Source organism: Cyprinus carpio, chromosome A9 (assembly GCF_018340385.1).
Source record: "Cyprinus carpio isolate SPL01 chromosome A9, ASM1834038v1, whole genome shotgun sequence".
NCBI classification, from domain to species: Eukaryota; Metazoa; Chordata; class Actinopteri; order Cypriniformes; family Cyprinidae; genus Cyprinus; species Cyprinus carpio.
This window is the reverse complement of record NC_056580.1, coordinates 3,684,029-3,707,026: the sequence shown is the minus strand read 5'-3', so window position 1 is coordinate 3,707,026 and position 22,998 is coordinate 3,684,029. Positions and strand designations below refer to the sequence as shown.

At 38.4% G+C, this 22,998-nt stretch overlaps 1 protein-coding gene across 2 annotated transcripts; it reads left to right on the top strand.

The window, feature by feature from the left end:
• Window positions 1–1,439: 1,439 nt before the first annotated feature.
• Window positions 1,440–22,790, top strand: LOC122146060 (FERM, ARHGEF and pleckstrin domain-containing protein 1). Of its 2 annotated transcripts, none has more exons than XM_042763209.1 (13): window positions 1,440–1,861; window positions 4,042–4,229; window positions 13,770–13,874; window positions 14,218–14,260; window positions 14,431–14,509; window positions 14,603–14,700; window positions 15,582–15,696; window positions 15,968–16,115; window positions 16,204–16,299; window positions 16,398–16,561; window positions 17,523–17,591; window positions 17,724–17,787; window positions 22,124–22,790. In XM_042763209.1, the coding sequence occupies exons 2-13, from the start codon at window positions 4,059–4,061 to the stop codon at window positions 22,292–22,294; spliced, it is 1,323 nt and encodes a 440-aa protein (XP_042619143.1). In that variant the 5' UTR covers window positions 1,440–1,861; window positions 4,042–4,058; the 3' UTR covers window positions 22,295–22,790. The 2 variants fall into 2 exon arrangements, with proteins under 2 accessions (XP_042619143.1, XP_042619141.1); XM_042763207.1 differs by having other exon boundaries at window positions 1,442–1,861; window positions 16,395–16,561.
• Window positions 22,791–22,998: the final 208 nt, after the last annotated feature.

Here is a 22,998-nt window from a genome sequence, read left to right as displayed (position 1 = left end):
TAATCCACAAAATTATTAAGAAGCAAAAACTGATTTCAGCACTGATAATAATAAAACCATTGTTGATAACTGAGCAGCGAATCAGCATATAGAATGATTTCTGAAGGATCATGTGACACTGAAGACTGGAGTAATGATGATGAAACTTCAGCTTTGCCAAGACAGAAAAAAAAAATACATTAAAAGATGCATTAAAATAGACAACATTTACTTTAAACTGTAATATTTCACAAGATTACTGTATTTTTCATCAAATAAATGCATCCTTGGTGAGTAAAAGAGACTTCTTTCAAAAACATTTTCCCAATTATTCCAAACTTTTGACTGGAAGTGTACCATAAAATACACAGCATGCTCTGTATACTAAAATATATCAGGTAGTCATTTTCGGTTGAGTATATCATTCGGTACACATATATAAACAGGAAAGTCTATGTGAGCAGCAAGCTGCTGTTATATGGATACATATTTTCAGGCAGACCTGAACTCTCTGGTCACTCACTGGACACAGGTTTGTAGGGAAAAGCATCCAAGAGAGGACATGGGAAATGGACAGGGGATGTAAGAGCAGAGCAGTGAGGGGGAGATTCAGACATCAGCATGAGAGACTTATTGCTAGCCTGTGTGTCATGGCAACCGCATAGCAACACATGCTGCCAATTTCACACTCTAATTTGCAGTGATTTGATTGGCCAAAAATAGTAAGTGAGGGAAGATAAGGACACACACCGTCTATCAAATCCATCCGGATGCATGTAGACATACACTTAGCTGCTTGTACAGAACGTGCAGCACACTCGTTGCAGGAACGATCTTTCTGCTTTATAAATGCCATAAATACACATGACTGCCCACAGATGTCTTACTGTGAATTTGTTTTTTTTGGTTTAAAGGTCATTTGGAGATCCTGGCATGTGTGCATCAGCCTGAAGGGGTTCATTTTGCAGAAATGACCAGCTGAATACAGTATATAGATTTCACTTTTTATTTACATGTTTATTTACATACAGTAAAGGCATTCAACAGGCTTACTTCACCAAGAAATAACCAAGAGAAACATAGCAAGGAAATGCATTTAAATTAAATTAAATAAGAATTCAAAGCAGAACACGTATAAAGATCCATATCTGCAGGTGGCCATTAGACCCAATACGTATAGTTTCTTTCATAAATGAAAAGCTGAGAGACAGCAACAGGGTTGATTGTACTTTTATAAGGATTAAGTTAAGCACAGTACAGAGCTAAGTTATTAAACATTTAACTTTGATGCAAATTAACAGTTTAAATGAGTTTAAAGGAATAGTTCCCCCCAAAATGAAAATTTGCTAAAAATGTGCTCACCATCTTCCAAGATCTAGATGAGTTTGTTTCTTCATCAGAACAGGTTTGCAGAAATCTAGCATTGCATCACTTGCTCACCAGTGGATGCTCTTCAGTGAATGGGTACCGTCAGAATAAGAGTCCAAACAGCTGATAAAAACATCACAATAACCCACAAGCAATCCACACCACTCCAGTCCATCAGTTAATGTCTAATTTGGCAGTACATGACTGATTGATGTCATTCATATAGGCTCTGTAGCTCATTGTTAGACGGCGTTATGGTGCTCCACTCTGCAGATGGCAGCATATGAACGCAGGGCTCGCTGGCTGTAACGTCTCGTGCATGTGTTGGTTGGCCCTGTGCTGTTCTCAGTCAGTATAATCCCGTCTCTCCACTGGCTGACATGGCGACTGCGAGGACGCTCATATGCTCCACGACAGCCTGCATCTGACGCGGCTTCGGGCGGCCAGCATCACCGTCGCGCTCGCTGTATTCGTGGACGAACGCACACTTGGACACAGTATATTTATAATCGGGGTAAGTGTATGCATTCATCTTCTCATTCACAGTGCTCTGTGCTTGGAAGAGATTAAGGGGTAAATCTAGCCACAGATTGAGCCTGAGGACTGACGTGACACCGCTGAAGGTCCGTCCCGTTATATTTCTATTATGCACCGACACGCGTTCTGTTATAGGCTGCATTACGAGTCCATTCACTTGATGAAGCCCAGAGCAAAAGAGATATCGAAATAACGTGTTCCTCTAAGGACCTTCACATTAGACTCCAATAGACCTGTTCTGCGCTTTGTTCAGTTTACAGACCGGCGCTGAATTCACTGCAAGCGCGCGACGGACGCTCCATTTCTATTTTTTATTTCCACATTCAGTCTGAAGCAAAATGAGCGTATGATATGTGTGCACTGTGTGTTATGAACAGCCTAATTGTTTAAATAATGTCTGGTCGTTAAATTAAAGCCAACTCGTGGATATGAGTAGCCTATTCAACATTATTTGGTAACATTATTTCGCTGTTTTAAAATAGACAATGGAAAGTCGATTTAGAATTTGAATGATTTTCATTCATTTTATTGCACCTGACTGAACGCTGTGGGGTGAGTCCATAGACTGTGGGGGGAGTCAAGTCAATAAAACTCGACTTGATCTGAGGTGACGTGCCGCCTCGACGCGACGCGACGCGAACAGAACGCGCACTGAAAGAATAAAGCGCTTCACGAGCCATTCTGAAACCTTCCACGTGTAATTAATTTTAATGTTGAAATAGCTACCACGAAAAAGCAGATTTGAATTATTGATGTTTTCGAGGTTTAAATGGGTGAATAATTTCAGGGAATAAGGTCCAGTATAAATTCAATGTAAAAGCTATTGGAATTTTAAAGCTTGAGAGCCAATCTCAGCATTGGTCTCACATAGGGAATTATCATTATTATTATTTTTTTTTGTTGGTAAAATCAAAATTAAATATTTCTAATGTGTTAAGCATATGGCAGCTTCATTTCCACGCCAAACAAAAGACACCAGTGTCTGAAGATGTACTTGCATTACCATCAGTGCAGATGATTTTTCCAGGGTTTTTTGGGGCATTACTGAATGAATGGAATTTTTTAAACAGTACTGGCAAAGCATTGGCTGTGCTTTGCATGGTGGATATGGTTTTTGCTGGCACTGGTCTGATCTTTCACCCTCCCCCTCTGCATAACCTCTGAGAGCAGATCCACGCTTTATTGCTTGTCTCCGAGGTGTTTTATGGATAGTAGCTTATAAACTAAACAGCCCAGTTTATATCAGAGGTCTATTTTTACAATATACCTTGAGTCATTTAAATCTATAAACAGCACAGAGATTAATGAAATTGTTTTGTACATGCAAACAGATGAGAAAGTAGTAACTTTACTAATAAAGTAAAAAATGCATTAATTAATTTATTGTCCATGCTAAGATAAATTATTATGACCTCTCTGGGCAGTAATTGGCTTCAGGCACAAATTATTAGACAAACAAGAAAAAAATACTGTGATATTACTGCCAGGAAGAAGACAAAAATGCAGTTATTTCCTTGTGTTTATTTATTTTACAGGGATATATGAGCACAAATTAGTGAATATTTTGAATATTGACTGTTTGAAAGGTTCTTTTGAAGATTGCTTAGATACATAGCAGTGGAAGTCACATATGGTCATCTGATCCACAGAGATCAATGTTTGTTATTCAATATTTTCCTCTGACTGTCACTCTCTCAGCTGCTCGCTTTCTCTCTTCCTGTCTCTTTTCCTCCCCTCTGTTTCTCACGTCAACCCTTGGTTAAGAAATAATGACATCACCGCTCTGGCATGTTTGATAAACAGTCAAAATGATGAGAACAGACAGGAAGAGATATGAGAAGTTGGATCTGTGTAATAGGTTCATTGTCCGAGGAGAGCACCAAACCATCAGGCCAAAAAGACTATAATTTTAACCTTCACATAACTGACATGCCAAGAACCATCAGTATAAATACACAACTTCTTCATTTGGAAATGTTCATTAAGTAAATTTTACTATCTTTCTGGAACATTTAGCCCCTAGAATGCAGATAAAACCTGAATCATACACCCACAGTGTCAGCCTGAGTGTGACGTTTGTGTGTGTGTGTGTGTGTGTGTGTGTGTGTGTGTGTGTGTGTGTGTGTGTGTGTGTGTGTGTGTGTGTGTTGTGTGCAGGCTGAGCGAGGAAGACCATGGTGGAACACGGCCAAACGTCGATGGCCGGACAGAGGTTAGGGGCCCCAGAGACTCTAGGGATCAGCACCCTGGAGCCTGGACACAAACCGCCTGCTATGCCAGCTGGACGCCTGGTGCCCATTAGAGTCCTGCTGCTGGATGACTCAGAGGAGATATTCGACATATCGGTGAGTGCATATGCAATAAAACTCTGCTGCTGGGTTGCAAAAACTGACTCTTCTTGGTGGACATATAAGGCCTGTTCACACAAACATGAATTTTAGGTACAATTTTGGCATGCATTTTTTTTCTGATGTACTCCAAAATCCATTACAAGTAATGTCTGTTCACTCGGTGGCCATAATTGCAACGTCTCCGGGAAACTTATCCAAGACCAAGTCCTATCTAAATGAATGGGGGAATACTGAAATCTGGAAAACTGCTTGTTGAACTCACAAATAAATTACATATTTCAAATCAGCAACAGAATCTGAGATGAACTGCTCCATAAATGTTGTTCCTTACGCTCAATTAATGTTCAAAAAGCATATTTTTCAGGCTAGACCAGCCAATGCACAAATGCGCTAACTTCTAATGGCAGTGACGCAATGACTTTACCAATCAGCGACTGCGACATATATTCCGTCAATTTTCGTGTTGCAGTTTCTCCCATTCATAAGTAAAAGGAATGAACCGTCTTTGTCTTTGATATACTCAGAGTGAAGGTTCTCTTTTTTTTTAGGGGGAAAAAGAAGTTCGGGAGAATTTGCAGCGGTATACTGTTAGCGAACATCCTGATGCTGGCCACACTGCTGAGAGCAGCGTTTAGATGAATATGTAAATATGCGCTGCACGCTTACCTCAACAAATACACCGCAAAAATGACAGTGGTGAGAAAGCAGCAGTTAAGAAAGCATCTGATCATAGCCTTGTGCCAGCTCTGCAATCTTTATGAAGTCATGAACCCCTTTCACACTGCGATTCCAGCAAATACACGGGTAATGTGTCCCGGCATTTGTACACGGGTCGTTAGATTTTGCCCCTTTCACACTGCCAGTGATTACCCAGAATATGTGCATGCGTTCACACACAACCCGTAAAGACACGTGATATCAGGGTGTGACGGGTAATGTACGAGTCGAAAACGCTAGGCACTTTAACTTTCACTGAAGCTGGTGAACGATCTCAGCTACAGCGCAGAAAGTGAGGAACTAACTGATCTCTGCTTCATTACAGTTTGCACATATTTGTTTCATCGCGAACGTTGATCTGCCTTCAAAACACACTAAAAGAGTCGCGCGATTATGTGCGTCATCACTACGACACGGCATTAGATCTGGCTTTTGTTCACACAGTGCTCATTCCGGGACTGAACCCGGCAATGTTACTAGGTCCCCGACCCGGGTTCAATCCCGGAATCAATCCCGGGACGTGTTTGCTTTCACACAGAAGTCGACCCGGCAATGTTCCGGCAATTTGCCGTGTCCGACGTGCAGTGTGAAAGGGGCTATGATGTCATGTTTATTTATATCACACTTTATAAAATATATTGCTTTAAAGAAAGCTGCTTTACAATATCAAACATTAATATAATAGTATCAGTGTCACTTTAAATTAGAATTACTATTATTTTCTATTATAAGAGTATTTTAATGTCAACACCCACCTTTTACACCATCGCCACGGACTAGTGGTAGTTTGCCAGCCAGAGTGAACTTTTCTGGCAAGATCACTTTAGCAAGCTATTTCATACTCCCGAAATCAACTCCAAACAAACTTTGTTTTGGGTCTAATTTTGGTCAAAATTACATCACATCAGTATGTTCTTCAATTTCGTTTCAAGTTTATCAGGGACTTCATGTGTAAAAAATGGCAGAATGGCTAAAAAAATTTAATTTCATTCTCTGACAGTAGGTGGCACTTACAAAAAAAGCGTTGAACATGTGACTAAAAGCTGAATTTCACTGTTTGGCCAGCTTCAATAACAGTGCCGCGAAGTGAGTGCCTTGTTTTGCCCTTCAGGTGGGTGTTTCTGTAAGGATGTGACATCACATGAAAACTAGGAATAGGAAGTATCAAATTATGGTTCACTGGTGTCTTCAGTGGTGCAAACAGTCACAGTTTATTTCTTCCACAACCATCAACTGTGGAATATATTGGCTTTGAAAACATTTCATTGCTTTCCTCCATAGTGCAAGCTGAGGTTGTTGACCATATAAATAAATAGTTGATCCTTAACTTCTAGTTTGAATAGGAAATGTTAACAAAAGAGAGAACGGGCCTTAATGGTGGGGAATGAATTTGATTTTTTATTTATTAGACACTGACTGCAGTCTGTCCTGGAGGACATGGTTGAATCTGATCAGATTGAAGCAATATTTGTCATTTCCATAACAGAAACATTCTGCAGTATCTACTGAACATGATTGTGATTATAAATAGATTTTGTTGAGCTGGTTGTATTAGCTGTAGGTGTGAGTGAGACCGATTTGTGAAGGAATGTGAGAGAGTTTCATGAAGGTGTTTAGCTAATCTGTTGATAAATATAGAGCATGCCTGTGCAAACCAAATCTAAAATTATATGTTATTTTTTTCTTGTAACCTGCAACATTGCAGAACTGTGAAACCACAGAGAGCTGAGAGGTATTGTCCTAAGGTTTGTTTGGCTGGGGTTCAGCTGCTTTGAGTTCAGCACACACATACACACACACACACACACACATTTTGTGTTTCCATGTTTTATGGGCACATTCCATAGATGTAATGTAGCTGTAGTAGACATCTAAACCTGCCCCTCTCACAAAACCTTCTGCATTTTTACATTTTCAAACAACTTCGTTCTGTGTGATTTATAAGCTTGTTTCCTAATTGGGACCAAAAAAAAAAAAAGAGAGAGAAAAAGTCCCCAGAAGGTCAAAATTTACTGGTGTTACTTTCCCTGTGGGCACATTTGGTCTCATATTAATATACACATGAGTGTCGAACGTGAGGTGTAAATGAGGTTTTCTGGTGAATTTGAAGGTGCCAGTTGCGATCAGAAAAATTTGATAATTTGATAATTTCATAGGAACACAGTTACTGTTCCTTTTGGTGACTTTTCTGGAGATTTTCTAGAGACAGCAGTACTTAACATGACAACTCTCAATTTTTGTTGTCAGTAAGGATTTTTTTTAATGTTTTTGAAAGAAGTCTCGTATACTCACCAAGGCTGCATTTATTTGATCAAAATACAATAAACGGCAACACTGTGAAATAATACTACAATTTAAAATAACTGTTATCTGTTTAATATACAGGTCCTTCTCAAAAAATTAGCATATTGTGAAAAAGTTCATTATTTTGCATAATGTAATGATAAAAATTAAACTTTCATATATTTTAGATTCATTGCACACCAACTGAAATATTTCAGGTCTTTTATTGTTTTAATACTGATGATTTTGGCATACAGCTCATGAAAACCCAAAATTCCTATCTCAAAAAATTAGCATATTTCATCCGACCAATAAAAGAAAAGTGTTTTTAATACAAAAAAGTCAACCTTCAAATAATTATGTTCAGTTATGCACTCAATACTTGGTCGGGAATCCTTTTGCAGAAATGACTGCTTCAATGCGGCGGGGCATGGAGGCAATCAGCCTGTGGCACTGCTGAGGTGTTATGGAGGCCCAGGATGCTTCGATAGCGGCCTTAAGCTCATCCAGAGTGTTGGGTCTTGCGTCTCTCAACTTTCTCTTCACAATATCCCCCAGATTCTCTATGGGGTTCAGGTCAGGAGAGTTGGCAGGGAAAATTGAGCACAGTAATACCATGGTCAGTAAACCATTTACCAGTTGTTTTGGCACTGTGAGCAGGTGCCAGGTCGTGCTGAAAAAACGAAATCTTCATCTCCATAAAAGCTTTTCAGCAGATGGAAGCATGAAGTGCTCCAAAATCTCCTGATAGCTAGCTGCATTGACCCTGCCCTTGATAAAACACAGTGGACCAACACCAGCAGCTGACATGGCACCCCAGACCATCACTGACTGTGGGTACTTGACACTGGACTTCAGGCATTTTGGCATTTCCTTCTCCCCAGTCTTCCTCCAGACTCTGGCACCTTGATTTCCGAATGACATGCAAAAAATTTGCTTTCATCCGAAAAAAGTACTTTGGACCACTGAGCAACAGTCTAGTGCTGCTTCTCTGTAGCCCAGGTCAGGCGCTTCTGCCGCTGTTTCTGGTTCAAAAGCACACGCCTGTGCACGGTGGCTCTGGATGTTTCTACTCCAGACTCAGGCCACTGCTTCCGCAGGTCCCCCAAGGTCTGGAATCGGTCCTTATCCACAATCTTCGTTGGGTTATGGTCACCTCTTCTCGTTGTGCAGCGTTTTTTGCCACACTTTTTTCCTTCCCACATACTTCCCACTGAGGTGCCTTGATACAGCACTCTGGGAACAGCCTATTCGTTCAGAAATTTCTTTCTGTGTCTTACCCTCTCGCTTGAGGGTGTCAATGATGGCCTTCTGGACAGCAGTCAGGTCGGCAGTCTTACCCATGATTGCGGTTTTGAGTAATGAACCAGGCTGGGAGTTTTTTTAAAAGCCTCAGGAATCTTTTGCAGGTGTTTAGAGTTAATTAGTTGATTCAGATGATGTTTTAATAGCTCGTTTAGAGAACCTTTTCATGATATGCTAATTTTTTGAGATAGGAATTTTTGGGTTTTCATGAGCTGTATGCCAAAATCATCAGTATTAAAACAATAAAAGACCTGAAATATTTCAGTTGGTGTGCAATGAATCTAAAATATATGAAAGTTTAATTTTTATCATTACATTATGGAAAATAATGAACTTTTTCACAATATGCTAATTTTTTGAGAAGGACCTGTATTTTAAAACGTAATTTATTCATGTGATCTCAAAGCTAAATTTTTTAAAACTGTGATACTTTTTTTTTTCCAGTATTATTTGATGAACAACGTTCAAAAGAACAGCATTTTTTTGTAACAGTATATATTATTTTACTGTCACTTCTGGTCAATGTAATGCATCCTTTTTGAGCAAAAATCTTACTGACCCCTTTGAAACCCTTTTTAACAGTATGTGATGTGGGTTTTGATGTATCTAGATTTCAAGCATGCTTGTCTATACAAAAGTGCATAGTTGCCATGGTGTTAGTATGCTAAGTTAAGGGATTGTTTTAGCTGCTTAATTGTAACAACTGCCATATACTGTCTTTGCTCAGTCATTGTGTCACTGAGAACACAGCATGAAGTATCGCCTTTGATGAGCATGTGTGTGTGTTGATTATTAATCATATGTGCTGTGTTTGTGTTAGAGCTCAAGCTGTCTGACTGCGTAAAGATGATAAAGTCCATAAAGAGGATGCTCTTCTTCCTTCCTCCTTACTGACTCGATCAATATGTCAGTTAATGTAATGATGAATTGAATAAACACTGGTCTGAGTCAAAATCACTGCCACGACATCATACCGACTCCATTACATTCCTTATCGGTAGGCCTTTCTGTCTGTCTTTCAGAAAAGAGAGACAGAAAACTAGGTCACGTGCCAAAACCAAAACACAATGAAAGGAACACAGATCAAACATGTAACAATAAACTGATAGATGAAAAAATACAGGAATTTTTACCAGAAGAATTAAATAGCTATATTTAGAAATAATGCATCATTGTAGAGTTAGTGGGATGATTTTGTTGGGGAGTGCAAAAGCATAGAAAATAATAATAATATTAATAATAATAATAATAATAAAAATGAATCAAAATAATTATTTTTACTCTGAAGTTTGTGTGTGTGTGTGTGTGTGTGTGAGAGAGAGAGAGAGAGAGTGAGAGAGAGAGAGAGAGAGTGAGAGAGAGAGAGAGAGAGCTGCAAGTTTTGGGAAAAACGTATACGTATCGTTTATTATTGATGATAATCAGACTTAGTTTTGTTTAGGCCTGTTTTGGACCAATACTACAAAATAATAATAATTGTCATGATTTTATTGAAAAAAAAAAAAAAAGTATTTGAAATTATTGCGATATTATTGTAAATAATAAGCAAAATATTTTGTAATAATACTGGAAAATAAAAAAATCAAGTAGTAAAAATAATTGTATTTTACTTAGAATTAATTGGTTCCCTAGTTTTATTCAAATTTTGGTCACAATTTAACAATTATAATGAGGGAACAAATCACATATCCACATCCACATATCCTGTGTGGTGCTCTGTAATATTATGTATTTCTGCTCTGCTTTCATCTTTACCTCAGCACTGAAAAAGATAAATCAGGTCACTGACACACATCCACACAAACTTCCAGCAGCCTTTATCCTGCTGGTGAGGAGCTGCACATTTTAGATGTAAAACTAGGACGCTTTGTCTACAAGCACAAGCCTGTTCACACACTCACACATAAATGAGAGAAAAGCTTAAAGGAACTGCTGTCAGAAAAGCACTTTTACAAAGAAGAGCCAGATGCCAGATATTATAAGCGTGTTTAGACTTGGCTTTTCTACTTAATTTGACATTTTAGAAAGTTAATAAAGTGGGATGTTGCAGTTTAGGGTCAGCAATATCTTTATTTCATCTTATCTGCAAAATATTTGAACTATTTTTTTTTTTTTTTTTTTTTCGGTTTTTATTTGTTTTCAATATCTAGCAACACTGCATTTCTGGCTTTTAAACTGACAATAATCAAAAACGCCCACGGATAGGTTATTGCTGACAGGATACGACATTTGATGAGGCAAACACAGATAAACCATCATGATATTATCCGTCAGAAACGTTATCAACGTTATCAGAAACAGTAGCATTTAACACTAGTGCAGAGATCTGTAGAATGAAATGAAATACGCAAACACTAGCCATGAAGAAGTCTATGCTATTTTATTCAGTATAGTAGTTAAATTTTCACAAAGTCACCCTAAAAGCATTCATAAGAGCACTAGACAAAGTTATCATCTAGTATATAGCAATGGTTATTAATGAAAACTATAACAGTAATATGTATTGTTGCATAAACAACTGATAAAAATATCCACCCCTAACCTATAGTAAAGTATTAACAATTTTTGATGCAATACATTTGGTATAATAACAATATGCATCCCTCCAAAACAGAGAAATTCTATAATTGTGTCACATGATCCTTCAGAAATCCTTTCAAGAAATCAAGAAACATTTCTGATTATTATCAATGTTGAATACAGTTGTGCTGCTTAGTATTTTCTTGGAAACCACGATGCATTTATTTTCCAGATTCTTTGATGAATAGAATCTTTTATTGGAAATAGAAAACTTTTGTAGCGTAGTAAATGTCTTTTCTGTAACTTCTGATCAACTCAATGCATCCTAGCTGAATTCAAGTATCTAAAAAAGTTTATGAAATTTTGTTTACTATGAAAAATGATTGTAACAGTTCATATTTTAGGCAGTCTTCTAATGACATGCAAATCATAAACGGACACTTACTTGAGTTAATTTGCTGAAAGGTTGCAGATGTCATTATAATTTATGGTGCATTAAGTACATTATTTTAATAATGGGGAGATATGATGCTAACAGGCTTGATGCATAATGAATAGACTACACACACACACACACACACACAGAGAGAGAGAGAGAGAGAGAGATCCCTGTGGCATTTTCTCCCCTTCTGTTGTCTTGTGACCTCTCAGTAATTGACTTGGCTCATGTTAACTAGATATAATGGGTCAGTTCTGTTCTTTTCAGGTATATTATTTACACTATCCAGTTTTTAAAGTATGCTGAAGTGTACTTCCTTTCACAAGGGGAACCCATTTCATGTGCTCTTTAAGCGATACGTTGTAGCAGCACAGACCTGGATAATGACATTCATTGTCAAATATTTTCATTATTGATTTTTGTACGTGTTCATTTTTACCTACAAGGAACTGAATAATAATAGCCATCTATTTTAAGAACTATCTCTTTATTTCCCACCCTCTTGCTCTGTTCATTTCAGCTCTGCTTTCTGATGGTCTTTCTCTTGTGACTTTTTCCTAATTGTGACCTGTCTCTCTCTGTCTCTGTCTATATGATGGGTCTGAGATGATGAGTTACTAATCTTGCCCCCTGGATATGATGCGGTCTTCCATGGGAACCGGATGGAATGTTCATTGGGATGGAATGTTTCAGATCTTACTGTCATTGCTGTGGATGTTTGCTCACACTTGTGTTTCCTCAGAAGGGGGCGGAGCAGTCATCTCATGCTGATGATGCCAGTAAAGAGGGTTGTCAGTCTGAGCTGTTGTAGAAAAGTACAGATTCCAACAAGCAGTAAATTCTCTCCATTCTATGTTGGGCAGAGTTTTTGTCCTAAATAACTGGCGATGAGCAACAAGACACTTTGTGGGTCATCTGGTGTTTATTTCTCGAGTTGCACTACATAGGCCCACCAAATCACATTGGTCCAAAATTCTAGACGTTGCTCTATTATAATCGCTTCATCATCAGCTTATTTGTTCTTAGCCTGGAGAAACAAATTCACAACTTTGCATATGTTTAGGACATGGTGTAATAATTCTTAGCTGTGTCTTACTTTCCCTAATGAAAGAGAAGTCTGCTTATTTGGTTTGAATGTGCACCTGAGTGTACTTCAAATCTTAAAAGTGTAGTTAAAAAAACAGTACTTGCAGATAATATAATATGATTGAATTAAAAAACAACACTTTGTGTGTGCATTATAGAGAATTCACTTCCATGACTGTTTTTAACACATGTAATTATACTTTTAAAAAGTGCACTTTGTAATAATGTCCAATTAAAAGTTTTACTGTAAAGTATATTTGAAATCACATTTTTTGTCATTCATTAATCAAGTACACTTATTTTGATGTGTTGACTAACAAACTAAAACACATGTGAAGTACTTGATTATAATTTTAAGTATTACATTTAGTTCATATATTTAAAATGGATTACATTGCAACTTTATTACAAATGTTTCGTTATAAATCTATTTAAATACATGACATGCAAGTTTCAACAGAAATGACATTAAAGTATATTTTAATTTACCACAAATGCTTGTCAGTACATTCAGCACTACACTATAACCATATAGCAAAGACGTAATTATGAAATTATATATATATATATATATATATATATATATATATATATATACTGAAGTGTATATATATATATATATATGGAACTATTGCAAGCTACGCTTTAAAAATCTTCCATTTAAAGACTGATATTATTCAAAAATCATACTATCCTCATCAATAGTGACATTAAAACACATTTTAGGCTTAATATTAAGAAATGTGCATTGTGCACAAGTAGTACTCCAAATAAAGTTTAATTATAATTTTTATATCAGTAAGTCTTGAGCAATATGTCAGTAAATATGCTAATGGATTTGAACTATACCTAGTATGAAATAAATGTATTTTAAATATATTCCTTTTTTACTAGGGTACATAACAAATAAATGTCCAAAAACATTACATTCAGTTCACACTTAAGTATATTCTTTTAAAGTATATTATTTCTGTAATAAGCACTCTTTTTAAAGGCATGTTAAAGTGTACTTCATTTTAAGGGTATGCTTATCCTAAAAGGCACCTGAATGATATTACAGGCAACATGCAATATTTTGTATTTGGCAGCACCTTAGATTCAAAAGCAAAAAGTCTTTATCATCAAGCTTAACTGGCTCTAACTTGAACATTTATTAAATCATCTGTGTGTTTTGTTGTTTACAGCATCGAGCATCGGGCCGGGTTCTGTTCGAGACGGTCTGCTCGCATCTGAACCTTATTGAGGGGGATTACTTTGGCCTGGAGTTCCAGAGCCGTCACAGAAAGATGGTAAGTCAGTGAGCTTTTTCCTTAAGGTCCTCTTTTTACAGTCATAATTAATTTTTTATGACCATTTGACCATCTGACACTTATAATTAAACAAGTTGATTTTTTGCTGCTGTAGGAGCTCAGTAATCTTAACACACACACACACACACACACACACACACACACATACACACACACACACACACAAATGGTTGTTGTTAATGTGTCTATGAGTTTCTGAAATTTTGCAGCATGTTTTTATGCAAAACAAAATGAACTGTAAGCTGATGGTGTGTTGTTCGAGGCTTGTTTAAAGATCTGTGTTTCAGTCGTACTCATCTCTGCTGTGTGCTCTACTCCACAGGTTTGGTTGGATTTACTAAAGCCCATTAGAAAGCAGATCACACGTAAGAGGCCTCACTGCTGTGTGTGTGTGTGTGTGTGTGATGAGAGAGCGAGTTTAGTACCTCTCTGTGATTTCCACAAGACAAACTAGTGTCTATTTTTGAATGTTCTGATTTTAACACATTTGTGCTAGGTTTATATAAATGTAACCCGTGCATGCGTGTGTGTCCAGGGCCCAAGCACACCGTCCTTCGGTTTGTTGTGAAATTCTTCCCACCTGATCATACAGTGCTGTTGGAAGAGCTGACCAGGTGAATCCATCACTCCACTCACTCATCCCTCAGCTCATCCAGTGGGGCTTTCATGTGTCTCTCACATGTGCTTATATGCCTGTTCTCTCTCAGGTACTTGTTTGCGCTGCAGGTAAGGCAGGATCTGGCCAGTGGACGTCTCACCTGTAGCGACCCAAGCGCTGCTCTGTTGGTGTCTCATATCATCCAGTGTGAGTTATGCTGACTGCAATAAACTGATAAACTAAATCCGATCGTTAAGACTCTAAAATGTGATTGGATGAGCTGCCCTAAAAAGTATAAAATAGCTCATATACACATCTATAATTACACATAATTATATTACTGTATGTTTCAAAAGAAATATTTATTTTGAGTGTATATATATATATATATACTGTATATACACACACATGCACATAAAAACATACAAACACACAAATAAATGCATATTGTAAAACTATTATAAACTTTTATTTACAGTACAATACATTTAAAGGAATTTTTGGTTTTTAATTTTTGGTAGTTTATGGTTTTGGATTTTTGTTTGGAGTTAGTTGTTAATTTTGCTAGTAATATGCATGCTAGTAAAAAATACATACTGGTTAAAAAATGTATAGCCTGAATGCACTGTAAGTCACTTTGGATAAAAGTGTCTGCTAAATGCATAAATGTAAAATGTAATGTAAATGCTAGTTAATAATGGGAACTGGTCCTTAAAATAAAATGTTACCGATATCTTTAGCAGCAGGGTTGAATGGTTGAGCTTGACAAATGCAGTCAGCAATACAATTTGTGTTAAACTGAAAAATGGAATGACTATTTTATGCTTGTTAATATTATATTTTTTCTATAGTGATTAAATGTCAAATAAAGAGAAAATCTATGTACACCTAGCTATTGCTATGCGAATTCTGTATGCTGTATATATACAGGAGCAATTAAAGCTTGCTGTAATCCAGCAGGACAATCATTCAGTAATAGTTATATACTTTCTCTATCTCTCTTTGTCTCTATCTTCAATCCCTGTCAGTCATTTGTCATTTACTCATAGTGAACCTGTGTGTGTGTGTGTGTGTGTGTGTTTATTTAGCTGAGATTGGTGATTTTGAGGAAACTCGGTGTAGACAGCATCTGCTTAACACCAACTACATCCCTGACCAGATGGCCCTGATGGACACAATAATGGAGTTCCACCATAAACACACGTGAGTCTCCCAAACAAAACATGAATGCTTGCTGACTGCGCACTTTCAGTAGATTGCCAACATCCATTTAATCTAATTGTGCTTTTTAATCTGGAAGTCATTTTTAATAATTTGTATACTGTTTGTCCACCTCCCATGTGACCATTAAGTGACGGATGTTCAGAGGACATTTAGAAGATGTTGTTGTGACAGTAAAAATAATTACAGAATCAGTATAGCATATAGCAAAACACCTGTCAGTGTGTTAATTTTGTGTTTGTGTGTGTTTAAGTGGACAGTCTCCTGCAGAGTCAGATTACCGGTTGCTGGAGGTGGCGAGCAGGTTGGAGATGTACGGTATCCGACTCCATCCTGCTAAAGACAGAGAAGGAACCAAACTCAGTCTGGCTGTAGCACACGGCGGCGTCCTCGTGTTTCAGGTACATTAAATCACACACTCTCTCTCTCACACACACTTACAGTAAGCATACACGAACCACAGCATGACACAAGTTGTGTTTTATTCAGGGACACAACAGGATCAACGACTTCAACTGGTCTAAAATACGCAAGTTGAGTTTCAAGAGAAGGAGGTTCCTTGTCAAACTGAGAGCAGACCCTAGCGTGAGTTTCATACAGTGTGAATGCGTTGTTATATTAAGCTCTTATTTATCATGTTGAATTGTAGACATGGTGTCTCTGTCTGTCTCGTCCTGTAGCAGAATGTTAATCAAGATACTCTGGAGTTTCTGATGGCGAGTCGGGACTGCTGTAAAATGTTTTGGAAGATCTGTGTGGAGTATCACGCCTTCTTCAGGCTCTTTGAGGAGCCCAGACCCAAACCTAAACCGGTGCTGTTCAGCAGGGGCTCATCCTTCAGGTTCAGGTGCTAAACCTGATTAAATGCTTTTGGTAACATGTGAATTTGTCTGTAGGTGAAGTGTGAACCCTTGTGAAAAGAAGTGCACTTAACTGTAATTAATGTGCACTTGTAGTTTACGTCAAATCTTAAAACTGTACTTGCAGGTAATGTTATATTAATTAAATAAAAGGCCACTTAAGTGTAGAGAACAATCATTATGTTTCAATAGTCTTTTTACATGCTTTAAAGGGATACTCCACCCCAAAATAAAATTTTTGTCACTAATCACTTACCCCCATGTCGCTCCGAACCCGTAAAAACTCTGTTCATCTTCGGAACACAATTTAAGATATTTTGGATGAAAACAGAGGCTTGTGACTGTCCCATAGACTGCCAAGTAAAATACATAGTCAAGGTCCAGAAAAGTATGTAAGATTTCATGAGAATATTCCATCTAATCAATAGTCTGACAAGAATACTTTTTGTACGTGAATAAAACAAAAATAATGACTTTATTCAACAGTTTGTCTCCTCTGTGTCACTCCACATCAGGAGACATATTGTTGAATAAAGTTGTTATTTTTGTTTTATTCGTGTACAAAAAAGTATTCTCGTCGCTTCATAACGTTCAACCACTGATGGCAGATGGAGTATTCTGATGATGCTTTTCATACTTTCCTGGACTTTGACACTGTTATTTATTTGGCAGTCTATGAGACAGTCTCAAACCTCCAGGTTTTCATTCAAAATATCTTAAATTGTGTTCCGAAAACGGACGAAGCTTTTACGGGTTTGGAATGACATGGGGGTAAGTGATTAATAAAAAAAAATTCATTTTGGGGTGGAGTATCCCTTTAAAATTTAGAAGTACACTTATTTTGAAGCACATGTAAAGTACTTAATAATTTTAACTGTAGTGTATTCTTTTGCTCTTGTCAACATGTTGTGTAATCCAGTTGGACTAATTACCCTCTCTTCTCTGCAGTGGACGGACACAGAAGCAGGTGATAGATTATGTGAAGGAAAATGACTTTAAAAAACTGCCCTTTAATAGGTGAGCCTGACCTGTTATTTTAATGAATGGAAAGTCAAGAGTTGGCCACTGCTATTCCTTTAATGTTTAATTAGTAGAAACCTGTTAGGCTGTGTTGTTCATTGTTTGAGTGTTTGCTGTTTTCTCTTTCAGGAAACATAGTAGGGTGCAGTATAACAGCAGCCTGTCACCTCTGCGTCACCAAGTGCCAAATCAAGTTAGTGTCTTCACATATGAATGTTTTCAAGCCACTTTTAACCAAGCAAGATGTAAAGCTCACTACAAAGCATTTGCTGCATGATATTATGTTGCACAGAAAATATTTCCGAAATGGATGGATAGATGAAGATAAATATTAAAGGTGCATTCAGTCGTTTAGTGCTAAGGTGTTGTTGCAAATTAGCTCGTAAAGGGAATATTTATGATTAATTATAACTGGTTATAATTATTTATGAATATTTAGATCTGATCTTAGAATTAACTGTGGCAGAATCAATATTACAATTATTTATTCGTCCACCGACAGTATAATCATTTGTCAATTCTAGGAAAGATTATTTTCCTGGCCAAGAAAGAATAACTTTCCTACTTCATACAGTACTAGCGTTAACCTAGCATGTAGCAAGATATCAAACATTCAGTGACTTCAAATTGTGAGCAGCACACAGAGACAAATCAATTGTGAATATAATGGATTTAATAAATGAACCTATAGCTAACATATAACTAAACTAAGCAAAACACATATATGTATATATACAGAATGAAGGAAAGTAAAGAAGAGGGAGGGAAGAGCAAAAGAATTGCAGTATTTCACATCAATTAACCACAACCTAATGAGAATCATAAAAGAATCAAAAATCACCTTAAAAGAGGCTCAGACTTAAACACGCATCTAAATAGTTGTAAACGGTTACTTGCATTGGCTTTGTTGCTGAACAAGAGTCCTGATGTGGTAGACATATGAGGTTCTTGATGAGTTCTTTTAGAAGTAAGCTGGAGATTTTCCTCTAGTTCTTCTGAAGATAGGAAAGTCCACAGCAGTTCGACAAAGTTATTTTGAAGATAAAAACTGCTGGAATATCAAACTCAAGAGGAGAGTTTTGAGGAGTCTTGGATAGTGTTCATCTCGAAAAGCAAGGGTTTCTGAGCCCAGATTATCTGAAGATAATTACTTTTAACAGTTTCTATTCACACCCACCTTTTGGGTGGAATGCCCAATCAGAAGCATGAATTTTGAGCAGGAGAAACTTTCTTTGTCTCAGTTTTATGGCCCATTTGCATGTTTATTGCTGGTCTGGAGGATTGGTGCAGTTTTACCCAAACTATGGTACACATAGTATGTTGTATTTGACGATAACATAGTGTACATAATTGTTTGAGGAATAAAGAGCAGATCATTTTGATACCAACAACAAGACATCTAAAAGATCTTATAGCAGAGATACTCTCATATACTTGAATATAATCATTGAGAGTCTAAAGCCCCTTTCACACTGTGATTCCGGAAAATACACGGGTAATGTGTCCTGGCAATTGTTCCCGGGTCACTAGATTTTGCACTTTCACACTGCCAGTGATTACCCGGAATATTTGCTTGCGTTCACACACAACCCGTAAAGGTCCCGTAAAGACACGTGACATCAGGATGTTATGTGTAATGTACGAGTCGAAAACACTCGGCACGTTAACTTTCACTTAAAGGGTTAGTTCACCCAAATATTAAAATTATGGCATTAATGACTCACCCTCATGTCGTTCCAAACCCGTAAGACCTCCGTACATCTTCGGAACACAGTTTAAGATATTTTAGATTTAGTCCGAGAGCTTTCAGTCCCTCCATTGAGAATGTATGTACGGTATACTGTCCACGTCCAGAAAGGTAATAAAAACATCTTCAAAGTAGTCCATGTGACATCAGAGGGTCCGTTAGAATTTTTTGAAGCTTCGAAAATACATTTTGGTCCAAAAATAGCAAAAACTACGACTTTATTCAGCGTTGTCTTTTCTTCCGTGTCTGTTATGAGCGCGTTCACAACACTGCAGTGTAGTGATATCCGGTTCGCGAACGAATCACTCGATGTAACCGGATCTTCTTGAACCAGTTCACCAAATCGAACTGAATCGTTTGAAATGGTTCGCGTCCCCAATAAGCATTAATCCACAAATAACTTAAGCTGTTAACTTTTTTAATGTGGCTGACACTCCCTCTGAATCAAAATAAACCAATATCCCGGAGTAATCCATTTACTCAAACAGTACACTGACTGAACTGCTGTGAAGAGAGAACTGAAGATGAACACCGAGCTGAACCAGATAACGAACGAAAGATTGACTCGTTCTCGAGTCAAGAACCGTTTCTGTCGGACGCGTCCGATTCGAGAACCGAGGAGCTGATGATACTGGGCATGCGTGATTCAGCGTGAAGCAGACGGACACACAGCGCGTCTGAACTGAACTGGTTCTTTTGGTGATTGATTCTGAACTGATTCTGTGCTAATGTTGTGAGCGCGGGTAAACTGAAGGCTTGAATCAAGGACAATCATCGCCAATGAAGTCATTACGTCGAGCGCAAAAGAACTGGTGAGCAGTTTTTCTTCAACGGGTTTATTGAATCGAACTGTCCGAAAGAAACCGGTTCGCGGAAAAGAACCGAACTTCCCTTCACTACTAGTGATCCGAAAACCAATGCAACCGGTTCTTGACTCGAGAACGAGTCAATCTTATCAGTTCGTTATCTGGCCCGGCTCGGTGTTCATCTTCAGTTCTCTCTTCACAGCAGTTCAGTCAGTGTACTGTTTGAGTAAATGGATTACTCCGGGATATTGGTTTATTTTGATTCAGAGGGTGTGTCAGCCACATTAAAAAAGTTAACAGCTTAAGTCATTTGTGGATTAATGCTTATTGTTGACGCGAACCGTTTCCAATGATTCAGTTCGATTTGGTGAACTGGTTCAAGAAGATCTGGTTACATCGAGTGAGTCGTTCGCGAACCGGATATCACTACACTGCAGTGTTGTGAACGCGCTCATAACAGACACGGAAGAGAAAAAAACGCTGAATAAAGTCGTAGTTTTTGCTATTTTTGGACCAAGAGTATTTTCGATGCTTCAGAAAAATCTAACGGACCCTCTGATGTCACATGGACTACTTTGAAGATGTTTTTATTACCTTTCTGGACGTGGACAGTATACCGTACATACATTCTCAATGGAGGGACTAAAAGCTCTCGGACTAAATCTAAAATATCTTAAACTGTGTTCCGAAGATGAACGGAGGTCTTACGGGTTTGGAACGACATTGAGGGTGAGTCATTAATGACATAATTTTAATATTTGGGTGAACTAACCCTTTAAGCTGCCGAACGATCTCAGCTTCATCACGGAAAGTGAGGAACTAACTGATCTCTGCTTCATTACAGTTTGCACATATTTTTTTCGTCGCGAACGTTGATGTGCCTTCAAAACATCCGCTAAAAGAGCGTTCACACAGAAGGCAACACAGAAGGCCCTTGGTGCCTGGCAGTGAGGGGCATTTGGTTATCTTGGAATATGTTTGAAGTCGGATAGGGAGACCAGAGAGTTGATCTGTTCAGCATCTTCCAGATAATGGGGGTAAACATTTGCCATTAAGCACCCATATAACTGTAGACTATGGGGCCAGATTCTGTAATTTTTATGCAAATGTCACAAATCTAAAGGAATCTCTAAGACATAAAGCCCAAACGATCATACATGATCCTAAGCAGATGCTACAGTGTATACTTAGGAAATAAATTTTTGTGACGTTATTGTGAAAAGTCTGAATGTGAATGGCTGTCAACTCAAACATAATGAAGACTGTACTGTAATAATTTTCTAAGATGTGTCTATAGATGCACTAGTAGGATAGTGTAGTTTAGAAATGTGAAAAGCAAAAGTTAGACAATGGAACAGAGCTGTTATTGTAATTTACCAGCAAAGACAACAGGAGAATTACCTGTAATGCTAGCTAATCAACTACTGAATGCACTTTTTAAATTAGTATAATTGATCTTAAATAGTAAAAATAACAAAATAAAATAAAATGAATGACTGAACCAATGGACTGGGCCCTAGAGGAGCCTAGTGTTCAGCCCTCTTTGGCTGAAGGTCCTGGCATCCTGAAGCTTTGGATGCCGTAGGGCAGTGATCCCACTGGTCCAGTTTATAATCCAGCCCTGGCAAGAATAGCAGAAATTGACATGATGCAACTATCTGCAAACTACTATTCACATAGAGCAAATTTCACCCTTAGCCAAGTGCTGTCATAACCAGAGGTTCATCCAAGTAGTTCCACCCTAAAAAAAGGACAATTTTAAAAAATGTATAGATCAAAAAATACATTTAATTCAGGATCAAGCTTCACATCTCTGGAATGCTGGCCCCTAGACTTCCATTGTATTTGCACTGCTGTAAACGACAAGTCGATTACTTTCAGTGATTGGTAGCCCATTACTCAAGTAGAACCCAGTAAATACTCTGGAACCCATAATGTTTAGGTACTGATGAAGGGCTTCTCTCTTCCTCTCTCAGGCTGTCAAGCAGAGCTGGGAGGGTTCATTTTTAGTAAGCTCAGAAGATTCTGCGGTAGTAAGACCAGGTGGAAACTCCTCCCCATCAACTCAGCGCAACGGATCCAGCGACCAAACGTACACCATTCAGGAGGACAGCACCAGTCGGGCAGCTAAGCAGCCCACCCGTTGATCGAGCAGGTCTGGCGTCCCATGCAGCTAAAGGCAGCAGCTCATCCATCCCGTACATTGACTGCAGTGATGCAGAGTTTAGCGAACAGGAAGTCAGAGGTCGGGTCAGCAGGTCACACTCGCACACACGCGATGGCAACAGCGACAGCGCTTATGGCACAGGGTTTGGTTCGCCCCGGCCACATCAGCAGGACAGATACTTTGGCAAGTTCAGGCAGAAAGAGTCTCCGCCTCTTTCTCCTGTAAGCCAAGCTGAAAGCCCCATCCACAGCTATCCCAGCCCATCCTCTCCAAATCAAAGTGCTAACATTTTTGAGTCGTCATTTTTTGGAGGCAGGGTACGTGGGCCACTTCATAGCACACTATTGGAAGAGTTGGCTGCAAAAAGCTCCTTAAACCACCACACAGGCACCAGGAGCCTGACCTCTAGCCCGGCCCCCTCCTCAGTTCACAGGACCAGCTCACTAAGCTACGCCCAGTATAATGGACACACCAGGCGGAGCTTAGTTCAAAAGCAGGGACGGGAGGAAAGGCGGGGACATAGTAGCTGCTCCCCAATTATGAATCGTTCAGCAAACAAGTCCCAGAACACTGTTAGCCAATTTGAAAGAAACATACGAGTCTCGAATCAGCCACACTCTCCCGTTCTCTCCCGTGCCGAGAGAATGGCCATGTTGGAGCGCCGAATGCTGGCCAATGGGCTCA